General features: G+C 34.0%; 1 protein-coding gene across 1 annotated transcript; it reads right to left on the bottom strand.

Moving 5' to 3' along the window:
- Positions 1 to 1,382: 1,382 nt before the first annotated feature.
- Positions 1,383 to 4,056, bottom strand: LOC114726162 (uncharacterized). The gene is made up of 4 exons (XM_028912728.1): positions 3,876 to 4,056; positions 3,709 to 3,797; positions 2,348 to 3,565; positions 1,383 to 2,181 (listed from the first exon to the last, which is right to left on the bottom strand). Exons 1-4 carry the CDS (start codon positions 4,054 to 4,056, stop codon positions 1,408 to 1,410), a joined length of 2,262 nt encoding a protein of 753 aa, XP_028768561.1. The 3' UTR covers positions 1,383 to 1,407.
- Positions 4,057 to 15,371: the final 11,315 nt, after the last annotated feature.

The raw sequence follows: 15,371 nt of genomic DNA, 5'->3' as shown, positions 1-15,371 counted from the left end.
TACATTGACACCTGCGAAAGTGTCTTTCTTCTTTTTTTTCCCCCTCTATTTTTGATTCCAACAGAGGAAAAGAAAAAACATTCAAAAAGTCGTACGAATCTAGCTTCTGAAAACCCTAGGTTATGGATTGAATTTCTAATAAGCACATTTTTTTTATTTAGAGTTTCTCGTATTAATTACTAGTATTGAAAAAAAAAAGGTTGTGTTTTTTTTTTTAGGGTTTCAAGGCGCTTTCATTTTGTTATATTCCAGGAACAGGGAAAATGTTTGTGCTGGTAATTGGAGTTCATGTTTCCATGCAAAACCAACTTTATGAAAATTAAAATGATTTGCAGTCTTGTTCTTGTGCTACCTGACAATCTCAAAATTCCATGAAGTAAGAACCAAATTATAATATGATTCTCTCTGACCATCTTCTCTTTTTCTTATCCTAATTCAAAAGCTGATGTAAGCCTATCATTTTTTTTAATCACAACTCCCCAATTCATATTCGAATTCACTTCATGGTCACACCACTTTTTAGAATGATAATAATTAGAAGCCTATCGAAGTTAAGGTGTTTTATCACACCTAAATATAGATAATATATACAGAAATAACCAATTATTTGCATTAAGGAGGAAAGAAAGCTGTGTTTTTGGGAGTGAAATTACTAGAACCAGTAAAAAGGACCGTAGGATGATAATAATTACTTCCTAGGCTTGCGTCAATTTTTTTGGCCAACTAGTTTTATGTACCTAACAATCTGCTTAATTGGTGTTTATACCTCTGTATAGCCGAAAAGTAATTTGGTTGAAGAAAAAGCTCAGCATTATAAAGAATCAAATTTATGAAAGATTAATGATATTTGAGAATTATCTTCACCTTAGGTGCTCAAGCTCTTATGACTTGTTAATGTAATGGTACGGATATTATCTTTATCATTCTAATATTTTCTTTACATTTTCATTCTTAATTAAAAACTACTAATATTATAACAACAAAAATGACATTTTTGAGTAAAAATCACTAGAAAAACAGCACCAATGACTAAAAGAAGAAGAAATGATGAAATTTCCTAAATTTTCACAAGGTATGACCTATACATACATGATTATAAATAGTTAAATTGAATACTACAGGGGTCACAAAAAAATGAAAAAAAAAATAGTAATAACTGATAAACAATATTCTAATGGCTAGTCTATGTACGAAGCTCAACGAGAGAGAATTGGATTCCTCTGCCCAATCTTGTCTTTTAATAAATAGCCAATCAGAAAGCGAGCTGTGTCGGGGGAAGGGTCAAAATTTAGGGTTCAAAATGACGGGTCCCGGTGGGCCCCACTCGCCACGACCCCAAAAAAGCCATCACGTGAACCACCCACGTGACATGTCCCCCTCCCCTCCCCTCCCCCCCTCTCTGCTCTGCTAAACGGCGTCGTCCTCGTCCTTCCTTCCGTACCACCACCACCAACAGCCACACTCCGTAACCATCCTAACCGTCTCATGCAGCAACGTGTCCATGATGTTCCCTTCAATTTCTGCCATCAGTGCCTCTGCACTTTTCATCTTCATCATCGTCTTCCCCATATCTTCCATTTCTACTAAAGCATCTATGTCTTCTAGAACCTCACACTTCTTATTCAGAAACCTCCCGGTTATCCTCTCCCACACCATTTCTTCATCGTAATAAGGCCCTAAACCCTCCAACAATGTTTCATTAACCAGATCAAACAGTAACCTTCGGTTACTTCGTACACCCAGATCATACTTAGGCCTCAAGTTTCCATCTTGCGAGGAAGCTGAGAAAATATTTGAAGTGGGGTTCTCATTCTGGTTCTGGTTCTGGAATTGTTGCTCGAGATGGTGAAAAATTGAAGGGTCCAAGGGTTGGGTTGGGGAGAGCCATTGACGGAATAAGGACACTGACACTACTGTGGTTCTGGTGCTGCGGCCTTCTTTTTTGACTGCTAAGCCAGTACGGCTTAGGATGCTTGAGACGTACTCAAATTCTGGACCATTATAATTAAGCATGGAGCCACTGATCTTACGTTTGTCTAATTCGTCGACGTTGCTTTCTCCAGTAGTAGTAGTGCTCAGTATGCACGACGAAGACGTCGCTTCCTTTGTGTACGTCTGGCTCGAACCGCTAAATAACTGTGAGCTGCAATATTTCGCTTCTCGTGCATCACATACCTGTGTCTTTTAAAGAAGAGTAAAAAAGTCAAAACGGGGAAGTTCATTTTTTTACCAGAGATATATTGAACCGTACTGGAAAGACAGGTGTAAATTTTTAGTAACAGTAAAAGAAATTGAATTGAACACGCAAGAGATAATTGAGAATAGTAATTCAAACTTCTGAATATACCTGTTTCTGAGGTATTTTGGTGTTGACTGCTGCAGGAAGAGTATTACTGTTTATATTTTGGACTGTGTTGAGGTTGAGAAGCTTGATCAACAATGGATGATTTTTCTTGCTTTTACTTGTACTCTTTATGTCACTGGCTCTGTTAGGAGATGATAATGGTCGAACAAACGATTCATCTTGCTTGTTTCGAATGATAGGTTTCTTGAGCCGTGGACTGAACTTTTCATTCGCTGCTTTCTTACACTTTGGGACTGACGATTTCTGCGTCTGAAACTGAGCTTCTTGTTCTTCAAATAATATGGGTTGAGGCTTTGCCTGAGCCAAAACGCTTGAAACAGCCTGTGGTTGATTATCCAACTTGACTACTGGCTGTGGTGAAATTTGATCCTCATTTCCTGTCGTTGACACTGTGCTTAACTTGTTCTTGGGGTCCATGAATCTGAGCCTTGGGGAACAAGATGGGTTATTTGAAACCTTGCCTGGGCTGCTTAATTCATTGCCTGCAACTTTACTCACTGATGAAGTTGTCGGCGTCCTGGGAGATTTCTTGCTCCTCATGAATTGGCCCACAAATTCACCTCCTCGTTCTTGCTCCCCTGATCTCTTGTTGTTTTTCACAGTGTTGGTGACGTCAATCCCTACTTTCCTGCTCATCATACTCTCTTTCATCTGTTTCACAATTTGCTTAGCGTAATGCCTTGGACTTTTATTATTGCTACTGTGCTGCTCTTCAAACTTCTTGACTTTTGAAAATGAAAACCGAGGTAGCTCCAAATTTTCCCCAACACCCATATTCTCTTTGTTGATCTGAAGAGACAGTCTGTGTTCAACATCTGATCTTCTTGCTGATGATATTCGAGGAGTATCAGGTAAGAAACGAGAGGCTGCAATACTGTCATCCATGCTATGTCTGGGTTTTGTTATTATAACGTTGTGTTGCCGAGGTCTGAGGTGGCGGTGTTGGTGTTGGTGGTGATGTAGATGTGAGTTAACCTGAGACTTTGTTGCAGAAAGACATGAAGAAGAAGTGGTAGTGGTTGAAGAAGATGAAGGAGAAGAAGAAGAAGGAGATTGAGCGTCTGGAAGAAGATCAAGACCCATTAATCTGGCCACCAAAGTTGGAGTCTTGGTTCCTGGGGAAAGATCATTCACATTTGCCAGTTTATTACCGTTGCTGCTAATTCCCGCACTTGTTTTGATGAATAATTTACTATTCTTCTGGATTTTCAAAATCAAAAACAAAACCAAACTGGTGGTCAAACATACACACCATCATCATCACTATATCATTACTCACTTTTCAGAATAAACAAATTTAAACATGGAAACAGGTGAAAGTGCTGTGAACGAGTTTAACTTACTGGGATTTTTAAATTTTCTTCTTTTGAAGAAATGGAAGAGACCATTAAGCCCTCCTCTGATTCCAAACTGTTCCTAGGTGCTTCAGTGCCTGAAACACCATGAAACTGTGAACTCCCAGGAAGAGAGAAACTTAAAAGGAAAACGAAAGAGCCAGGGAGATTCATACCTTTGGGGATAGTGACAGTGTCGTGGTGGCAATTAGAAGAAGCTTGTGGTTGGTGTTGTAAGGAGAAGTGAAAAGGGTGGAAATCAAACAACTGAAAGAAAGCAGAGATGCAACCAGAAGGAGTTTCTGCTTCAGCTCTCTTGGAAGATCTTCCTCCCCAATACCCACCTTCTTTTCCCATAATTGGCAAACAAATTACGTCTTCCTTAAGACTTCAGAAACAAGACCTGTTTATATGAGAGATTTATGAAGCAACAGCATGGGAGAGAGAAGGTTTGAAGAGTCCTTGGGAAGAGAGAGAGAGAGAGGTGGGTGAGAGGAGTTAAGGAAGGAGGAAGAAGATGATGACGATGATATGACCACGCAGCTCAGAGAGAGAGAGAGAGAGAGACAGATGTGTACACTCTTCGCCTCTGCGCCCTGGTCAGAGGCTCCTCCCTCGCCCTGCAATCTGATTCCTTCTCTTCTTATATTTTCAAAACCAAGTCCACGTACGATCGCCTTTTTTGGTTTTCTGATTTTTGTTTAGAATAGTTCAAATATGAAGCAAATTACGGATAAGGTCGAAAGAAAAAACTTATTTACACATGATCCCCCGAATTTGCCAAACTATTGGTTTTTAATACAAGTAAAGTAAACAGGCCAAAATTCATTTCTCACCCAATTGAAGTTAACCAACAACATTTTGAGGGTGTTTAGATTAACATTTGTAAAAATAATTTTTATTCTAAATAATTTTTAATAACTAAAATTGGGATAAAAATAAATTAACGTAATGCAAAAAAATCAATTTGACAAATTAAATTTTATTAAAAGATAATTAAAAAGTAAATTTAAATATAAAATGAGTAAAAAGGTACAAGTTCTACATAATTATATATCTATGTTATAGGTATTCCTCCAATGAAAAATTAATTCACTTTATCCTTTTTCAGCTTCAATTAATTATATATTTCTCATACATATTTTCTAGAAAAAAATTCTTAAAATGACATTTAAATAACCTAATTTTTTTATTGTCTTTGAATTTGTCAAACTCCTAATAAGATTACGCAACCCAAAGAATCATTGTAAAATTTTATAAAATGACTCTAATATTTTTATTATTAAAAACTAAAAGAGAATTTCAAATTAACATATTTTATTTCACAGTTAACACGTTTGAATTTTTAATTTACAACTTTCTATGATTAGGATGAAACTATTGGTATTAAGTTAAGAAAATTTAATATAAAAACTAACTTACTGTTGCCTCCTTAATAGATTTTCCATCTTTGTAATGATAGATACCAAGTTTTCTTTGTCCACAGCTCTTATGCAATGTGAGAATAATAAAAAATTCCCATCTCTCTAGGTTTTTGGGGTATTAGGGTCAATTTTCCAAAAATTAAAATTATTTCTTTTTGGGTCATGTGATTTAATTAAAACTTTGACAAATTCAATTATTCAAATAAAAATTTGAGTTATTCTAACATCTTTTAGGGATTTTCCCTCTTTCTTCCCTCATTTATTTTTATCTTTTTTCTCCTCATAATATTATTAATATTTTTGATAAAATAAGATATTATTTTTAATCACTTATTGGCGCCGCAGCCGATGATGGTCCAGCCATGGGCAATAATGGCCCCGGAGCCGGTCAAAATTTGGTCAAAAGCGTTGATTAAAGGATAATTTAATTTACTTTTTTTCACGGGTCTAAAATTACACTCAAGCCGCTTAGGAATTAGCATTAGTTATTTAGCAAATTAAAAATATATAATTTATAAATAAGCTTCTCATCTCTTAAACTTATTTGTAATTTTCACTCTAAACATTTGAATTTTTTTTTTTAACCAAGAACTTAAAATATATGATTTGATACGCATATTGAGAAACAAAAACATATGATACCACACGGGTAACCATAATACCCTCCCAACGATAAATGTAGGAGTCGGTAAATAGATTTATTTTAGTTTTATATGTAAGATCACAATATATTTTATTTTTTCAATCTATAATTTATTTTTTCAAATTACCTATATATATATATGTCGCACTTACTGGGGGAATTTCCATCCCAGATTGCGAATGCCAATGATTAAAAAAATATTTTTAAAAAACCAACATATATATCTTATAAATGGCTATCTTAACTAACTCTTTTGATTCCTATAAACTGGGGATATAACTTTTATATTTATAACTGGAGCAATGTAGCACTTTTTTAATTTTTTGTCACAAAAATTATCTGGCTAAAATTTTCATAATATATGTAATTCATTTTATACTTCAATTGGGTAAAAATTTTATAATAAAAAATTTTAGACTAAAAACTCAACATTTTTTGTACATTGATTGTAGCATGAAATAATTGATTTTTTTTTTGTTTATTTCTCTTCCGTTAGATATATTTGATTTTTTTTTCAAACTTTCGTTGCTACTTGCATTTACGTTAATCTTACTATTTTGGCTGGTCGAAATATTAATTATTTTAATTACAAAAGAAATTTGACTTGGACACAATGGCCTTTGAAAATTTCAGGAGCAAAGAAGTTTGGATCTGCTTTGCCTTTATTCCGATTATATGCTATTTTCTCAGCTCTTAGCTCTTTTAAATTCTAACGTACTTTATAATAGAACAAAATAGAGTTTTAATTTGTTCGGTAACTCAAATACCTTTTTTTTTTGCCAAAATAATTTTATTTTTAATTATATTTGGATATCTCCATTATTGGATTCCTCCATCTGTCTCTATTCTAATGTCTGGTAGTTAAAACTTAGATTAAAGTCAAGTATTATCTAAAAGGCTATATATAATATATGCATTATGTTGTGGCAGGTCCACATATGATATGCGGGTGCTGTGTCTATCTGATATTTGAAAGTGTCTACTGGCGGCATAAATATGCAATATTATTCGTTGTTTCTATTTTATTTTGATTGGATTGCAAATCTATGAAAAAACATTGGTTCGGAACAATATCAGATTTTAACAGTTAGAAATATAGAAAAATATGAGAGAATTTTGTTAAGTTTACGCAAAAGAGAATACAACTAGAAATTTAGAGAAGGGAAAACTTGGAATCACAATCCGTATAGCCAAAGTTTTAGGAATTCCTTGATAATTGGAAGAGATCTGTAGACCATGCTTAATATTAATTAGTAAACATATTGCTACTCCGATTCCTAATATAAGTTATTTGTAGAAAAAAATTTGCCAGTTCTAAATATGAGTCATTTAAAAGGTTATTAATAACTGTCTTCCAAATTTACTCATATTTAATTTTAGTTGGAAAGAGACAAAGAGAAGAGAGAAATGATAATGATTTGTGAATATAGAGAAAGAAAAATTTTGATAAGAGCAAATTTAAAAAATTTTATGATATTAAAACACATTGAGTCACTCACTTATCATTTTTTTTCAGTATGTGAGAAAGAGTTACAACTTACAAGTGACTATTAATAAACATGAAAATGGTATTTATTAGAATATTACTAATTTGATGATATATCTTTTTTAACAAAATTATTTTCATTGTCCCAGATTCAACCGTGTGATTACCTTGGGCAAAGCCATGACTGTTTTCTTGAGTTAGTGAGATAAATAATCATTCTAATCAATCTTATTTGGAAGAAAGGGAATCTCTCCTTGCATCATAGATAGAAACATGATCCACAATGAGTGGTCAAAGAAATACTTCATGCAATCAATTTCTCAAATCTTGCTTTTCAATAGGATTACCAGCAGGATGATTGTCCCCAGGCTATTAGGAAGCCAAGAGATCCCATTTGGTACAAGGTATTGAAAATGAGGGATGAGAATTGATATTGCAATTGAAAAAAAATCATTATAATAGTATTTAGCATGAGTAATTGTTTGTTACATGAGATTAGGTAAACTTATAGAAGTAGGATTGGGGAATACCATTTCCTCCCATTGTATTTCCCAATACCACATGTATGGGTTTGGTTAATCCTATATATCAAACGATCTCTTATGCTAAATACTTTTTTAATAGATTTTCTCAATCTCAATCCTAATTCCAATCCCTAATTTTTAATACTTCCTACCAATGAGGACCAATAGTTATCAAGAAATCTATTTTCGCCAATTCTGGCTGGTTGATAATTATTAAAAAAGATGTGCAAAATATGAATATGTTATCAACATCAACCTCTACAAAGATTCCTTAGGAAGAGGAAGAGAAAAGGATGCTTCTTCTTCCTGCTGAAATGTCGTCTATGGGCATGCCTGAGTTGGATAACAAGCAACAATCTATTGGCTCAATCTTCACACTCAACTCTTCAGAATGCTTGTTACAAAAGTATACCTCCCAGGTGCTTTCGTCATATGATAATGCTCATAATATGGTTTTTCTAGATATTATCCTTCTTTTAAGAATATTTCAATATGTAAATGTAATCTTAGTTGATGCTTTCTCCCAATCCTTGCAACTTTCTCATTATTATCTAGGCTAGGATTTTATGTATTAACCCCATTTTATTAACGTAATTGAACTTTTATTCCAAAAACCAGTGCGATTACCTTTATTCAACATTCAGATCGAAGGATATTCAATGGAACCAAGGACATGTGAAGTCATTCATTTCGTCATTTCTCGGAGACAGAAACCTATTCATTATGGATATGGATATGGCTTTCAGAGACAAGGGACAATGACAGACGAGATCCCGCAGTTGCAATTATTTATGATAAAGACCGTAAGCAAAAATCAAAATTATTTAACTAATTGTAATATATGTTCAAACCTAGCTAGTAGTGTAGATTGAAAAAGAAAAATCACACTGCGCATATTTAGTTTGATCCTACAATAATCAAATTTGACTCACGACATACAGAGTTGGCTAAAGAAATGTAATTATTTAAATTTAAATGGTTTCAAGTGCACCCCCTTTTTTGGCCAACCAAAAAAATGGCTTCATGGACCTAATTCTTGTATGAGTGGACAATAATGGCCTTAGGTATAAACGACTTTTACATTCATTACCTTTTAGGCAGCTAGTTCGTTCGTTCCTTTCTTTCGAGGACCTAATTTTTATATATTTATTACTTTTAATTAATTTTAACTATTTTTAAAAACGTATAATTTAATTAAAATAATCTTATAATAAAAGATCAAAGGGAATATATCCACACCTTCTTAAGTGTTATTTACTATTCCCATCAACCTTAAGTATAAGGGCTAATTAAAAAGATATAAGTCTCTAATTTATTTTGTCTCTAAAATTTATAATCTTATTTAAACTATTTCTATTGATCATATATATTAAAAAATTATTTTCATATGAGAGTAGTTTTTATTGCAGACGATTAAATGGGGTATCTAAGGAAAAACTTACATAATTTTTTAAACAAATATCAAACTTAATTAATTTTTTTAATCATTGTAAATTAATTATCTAGCCCTTATATTTAAAAATGGAGGAGGTATTATTATAATCAACTCTAATGCTTGTTTCAGGTTTAAGCAACGGAGAGGAAAATAAGGAATGTTTGATATGTTTGCATATATAGCACAAAACCAGTTGATTTGACCATAAATAATTGAATTTACATTCACACGTGTACGTGAGAAAAGAGAACTAAACAAGTATTATGTGGAATCAATTCATGACCACCCGAATTTGTTGGGGAATCTTTGCCATTAGGGCAATGTCCCAAGTAGAATTAAAAATTCACATTTTCAATATGGATATATCAAAGCATTTTAAGTATCTCGCTTAGTATACATAAACATAATACACAGACCTTTTTATTTATAGAATGCATTGATCATTACATATTTCTCACACCCATTGGCATCTACGTCTCATTAATTTGGAAAAATTTTGAATGCATGTGTGTGCCTGTATTCTTTTGGTATCATTAACATCTTCTAGCTTGTACAAAACATTCTAGCATGCTCATACCTTTGGGTGCGATTTGGGAAAATTACTTTTCAAGGGGAAATAAGTCTCAAAAGGCTTTGTGCAACATTAATGGATATTTTGTTATTTTCAGAAAAATTAGGGACTCGAGTAGGAGGCTCAGTATAATTATAATAGGAATCATATATCTGACAAAGTAAATATTTAAGAAATCAAATCACACCCATAACTAAAAAAAAAAAAAAAGAAATTTACGACGCACTATTATTCTTTCATAAATGACGGTGTGTTACAAAATGTTGCACTCAATTTATGAAATTTTCATCATTAAATTCATTTAGAAAAAAGAAATTGTACCGGGTAGATTTTTGGAATTGATTTGTAACAGATTAATTTTGTGATGAAAAATTTTCCTTCTTATGTTATATCATAACATTTTTGTTTTGTTGAAATATATAAAAATATGCATGTAAGATTATGCTTGTGCCAAGAGTTGAAGTACGCTTCAAGTTTGATGCAATCAATATACCTTGAAGATCATGGTGTAAGGATAACACAATTGATAAATTTAATTAGCATAAAATGATTTAAGTAATAATCTTGATGGAATATTATCAAATAGTGAGACAAATTCCAATGGGCATGAGAAAATAATTATCAATATACGTATGAGCAGACCCTCTGAAGGATCAATATATGTATGAGCAGACTTTCTAACAAGTTTATATCTTCTTCTGATCATATTCTCTGCCTCAGTTCTCTTATTTTACCGTCATACTTGTGAAACTCAGCTTTAAAACATCTAACAATGGTGCTCATTTGAAATCATTTATATAAGTACTCTTAAGCCTTTTTTTTAACCTAAAACTCTCGTCATGTATACTTATCTCGCAGTCCATAAATCATATATTGTTATCCATGCAACCTGTTCTTACTAAATTTGAATTGGATATAGAAATGCAAATGGCTAGGGATTGGAGGGACCGGTGGAAAGTTTCAACTGCTAGTCTACTAGCTACCTGAGGTCTGGTTGCTAAACGTCGTAACACAACGTCCTCATAGTCACACAGAGAGAGAGAGAGAGAGAGAGAGAGAGAGAGAGAGATTGGTTGAAGCTAGGTAGTCTTTTCAACAGTAAAATGGAACTCAGAGAATGTCGAATAAGAGCCACCCAAATCCAAATAAATTTAAATAATAATCCATCAGGTCTGAAGTCTGATTCATATGTTGTTCCACATAAAATGGAACACACACCGATGTCACATAATACAAAGTAATGCATGTCAGCCCCAGCATTATTAGAAACTAAAGCATACCAAGATGCTCATCCTGTACTTCATTCACTGCTACCCTTACCCCTTGTGTCCTCTAGTTTATAACAAGACACATTTTTCACTGCTTTGCATCATAAACATACATCACATGCATGCATGTTCCTACTGATCATTCCCTCATTAAAATATTATATATATTAATCATTTTGCCACCTATATTGCTCATTCCAAGTTGAACTAAGCTAGCTCGCTCGCTTAAACGTTTCTTATATGTAAAAAGAAAAACTATGGATGGTTAAAAATCGACTTGCTAATACATTCATGTTATTGTAACATTGCATGCAAGTGACGCTCATAATAAGCCGGGCAAGGCCAGAGTTACGACCAAACCTAACTCGACCAGATCATTCATATACACCACTGAAACATGTTCCTTTGGTGGGAATCATAATATGACTGAGCAAGACATTTCGTTTTTACTGAAACCTTTTGCTCTTATTTCTTATGAACGATGTTCCTACTTTCTATTCTTTTTTATCCTCTCGTCTTTGTTTTCTCCCTTCTAAGTGATAACCGAAGAGACCTTTTATATTAATACCATTACCGCTGAACATTTTGACATTTTTCTAGAAAAAGAACCAGACAGAAGAAAGTTACGGAGCAATTAATTAGATAATAATGTAAGTAAAATATTTTCTTATTTTTCCTCCCCTAGAAACCAAAAATTCTAACTGATCAGGCGTTCAGGGCGTCATTAATTTCTCACCAATGAATCAAATTTAGGACAAAGGACGAAATTAACTATATAGTTTTAATTCGCATTACGTCTGCACTATTATATGTTTAGTTTTTTTTTTTTTGCCTTTTCGCTTTTTGGGAAGAAATGGTTATGAAAATCATTAGGGTTACGATTGTCTTGACCTAATCAAGAGCTAACAGGTAGACACTAGATAATCTATCTAATTCAGATTTAAATATCGTCCAATCCCCAGCAAAAAATAATTCGTCTGATAATGTTTTTCCTATCTGCAAAATTCAAACACAAAACCTTCTCTAACAGCATTAATGGAATTGAAATCTCTTATCCTCATTCCAACTGTAAACAGCCTTATTGTTTATGACAACAGAGTTAAAAAGGATAGAAGTGATTCGCAATTTGCGGAGACATTTGTGTCAGAAAATTAACAATTTGATTTTACACTTTACCTACTGATTTTGAGCCTCTCTTATCTCTGAACCATCGGTTCATTTCTATTCACCTCCTACAACAAATTACACCTAACAAAGTTCTATGCCATTCAATGTCTTCAGTGAACTTGAGTGTGCAACCTCTGTGATAACTCATCTCAGCCCCTTTCACTCTGCTCCAATCAAATCCACTCACAACCCTCATTATCTCTTCCTCATACCAAACCCATCAACCCCACGACTTTAAATTGAATCAAGATGACGACTTGTGAACCTGTGGGGGCAAATACATGTGAAGAGGGTGACTCTGTGACCAAGTGTTTGATGATTTTCCCGACAAGTGAAGCTGCTGGAAAAATCACCCACTCTCTGTCAGATAAGTAAAATCATACATCACTTAGATTTTTGGTGACTTTCCTGGTAATCATGTTGAAGGGACCACATCCGAATGTCTTCAAATGTTTCTATCGTCTATCTTTCACACGGCATTAGTATTTTCCTTCAAATGAGGTGTCATTTTCGAAGGTGAATGGTTCCGATGGTCCCATAATCAGTCTGCAAATTAAGAGATTTACTGTTAGACTCACCCATCGGCCTCCACTATTATTAATGCAAGTTGTAGCATGTAAAACTTGTTTATTAGGTCTTTCACTATCTATAATTTAATGTTCAAGTCTCTCAAATTTTTAGAACCTTCAAAACTGAGCACTCCAATCCATGCAGCTAAACCGTTTTTTTTTTTGGCACCGTGTAGGACGTAATACTCAATATCTTTACAAGATATGAACATAGCAAATAATCAATCAAGTTCATAAGTAAATCATTGACCTCTATCTGGTTACAAATTTCTGTTGGTCTCTTTATTTATTTATTTATTTTAAATTTTTGTTTTCCCTATTGTAATAAAAAGGCATCGATACACCATGCAGAAAGAGCAAAACAGGGCCAGACAAAGTAAGTATGCTGATCATCTAACTCCAACAACTCCCTATATCCGGGTGGATATCTAGCATGCAGCCAAAACTGATTATGGAGGTTATGTGCAGATCTGGCTAACCAGCAAGCACATTCACACCCCAATTTATGTTGAGGTTAAAACTATTTATCAAGATCAAGATGTCTCGGTGCTTCGAGGAGGCTCTACATGCACCCATCCTTATCTCTGTAGTTGTCTCTGACATAATGTGCCTTTCTACCTTTTTCAAATCATTGGAAAGGGTACAGTGAAACTAACACATAATGAATTATTAGAATAATTTTATCATATCGGCCAATAAATATGAGATTTCATATTTTTAAAGATCATTGTTATCCTTTACAAATTAACATTGTCGATTGAGCCAAGCATGAGCAATTGTTTATAAGATGTTGAATGAGAGCCCATGAGGTCATCTTCAGGTAAAGATTTAGTTTTCACGAAAAACTTGGTGAGATTCCTCTTATATTTTCCCTCAGTTCTGACCCTCTCAGCTCCAATTTCTATGTTATAGGCATTTGGAGATTAACGAGACACACACAAATTTGTGTTTGTGTGTGTGTGTGTGGCGAGAAGGGAGGGGGCACACAGAGAGAGAGAGAGAGAGAGAGGGCAGTGCTTCAAATTTTGAAGTGGTCCTGCTCGCTAGGGGGTTTAAAAATCTCAAAATGATACTGTATTGGAATCAGTGTTCGCGTGAGTGCCTACCATATGATTTCAGATGAGCTAGCATATATTCCCAGAATTTTCTTCTTCTTCTTGTATTTTTTTTAACCGTTATAATTATTTAATTATCATGCTTGGTCTGTTCCTTGGCCTGTAAAACTTCCATTTCAAAATGATGAAAACCTTAGAAGAAGCCAAAATAGATAAAGGGTAACTAGCTATTAGGCTACGGTAAGAGAAAAAATGACACCTATACATAAAGAGCTAAGTAGCGTTCTAGATGTGTACAGAAAACAAGGAGACAAGAGAGGAAAAGATAGGTAAGGGGAGCGTCTCTTATGGATATGTGTGTAGTATGAAAGAAAAGCCGGGTAGGGACCTGATACTTGATGGAGTAACCTGCTCCTTTAAACATAAAGATGCACTATATTTTCATTACATACAGATTTTGATGGAGCATATTCACGCTTGTTAGTATTGTCTAGGCATGTAAAAGTTCAAGCTTCAATTTCAGGGTACTAAAAGCAGTCATTATTGAGTATGGGAATGAAAATACACAAATTGCCAGAGGCCCCATCCTCTGTCTGGTCATGCAAATTACCAAAGAATATAAAATCAATAATGAGAGACACAGAAGAGTGGGGCCTTAGAGAGAGGGAAAAGAGAGGGAGGGAGGGAGAGAGTCACTGACCCCATTTTCATTGCGTTTGAATTATATAGCTCTTCCCAGGTGGTTGTATTATCAAAGTTAGCTTACTAATATCAGGTCAGTATCACAGAATTTATTCATTGAAAGCCTCAGATGCAAATTTTAAATAGTTTTCATGCTTTCTGGAAAAACAAGCAAGGGAAGCTTGCAAAACTAAGGAAGAAAATAAGGAATAAAACTTTCTCAAGAACTGTTCTATGAATCACAATTATTTCTTATTTGATCATATAACACACACAACCCTGTATCTGCGAGATTAAAGATTCCATTTCATGTCTTTTCATTCATTCGTACATCATACACACACACACACACATTAAAAAAAAAATGTAAGTCTAGTTACTCTAACTGGATTAACAGGGATTTGATTTTAGGTAGAATTTTCAAGTAGAATTCTTACAAACAGACAAACTGATGTTGGTCCATCAATAAATTAATTAGTGACCAGATCCACTCTATTTCACATCATCAATGCTTCTCTGGCAGTCCAATTTGTAATTCCTTTTCTTTCCTTTTTTTTTTTGGACAAAGACGAATTCAGTCTCTACACCTTAGCTTAGGCTGCTCTTACTTGAACTCTGTTGTGGTATTTCTTTGTGTTTAGCCATTGCTGCAGCAATAGTTGTAGCACAAGAAAATTTTACAGCCTATAGATTCTGGGCAAAGTGATTGGCCAGGCTTTTTGTAAATTGGAGTATCTGTCCCATTGTAATAGGGACAATAAAAGCTACTTGGTATATGGTTTAGCTTTGTGGTTATCATGAGTTTGAACCTTAATAGAAGTGACAAGACAACAAAAGACATACATCTTA

Source organism: Neltuma alba, unplaced genomic scaffold, assembly GCF_004799145.2.
Source record: "Neltuma alba isolate B1F8T4 unplaced genomic scaffold, ASM479914v2 tig00012343_pilon, whole genome shotgun sequence".
Classification (NCBI taxonomy): Eukaryota; Viridiplantae; Streptophyta; class Magnoliopsida; order Fabales; family Fabaceae; genus Neltuma; species Neltuma alba.
This window is presented reverse-complemented; position numbering and strand designations above follow the sequence as displayed.

Coding starts and splice junctions, on each gene's coding strand:
- LOC114726162 (XM_028912728.1), bottom strand. CDS start 4,056: ATGGGAAAAGAAGGTGGGTATTGGGGAGGAAGATCTTCCAAGAGAGCT. Junction 3,566..3,708: donor AAGAAAATTTAAAAATCCCA/GTAAGTTAAACT, acceptor TTGAAAATCCAG/AAGAATAGTAAATTATTCAT. Junction 2,182..2,347: donor CCAAAATACCTCAGAAACAG/GTATATTCAGAA, acceptor CTTCTTTAAAAG/ACACAGGTATGTGATGCACG.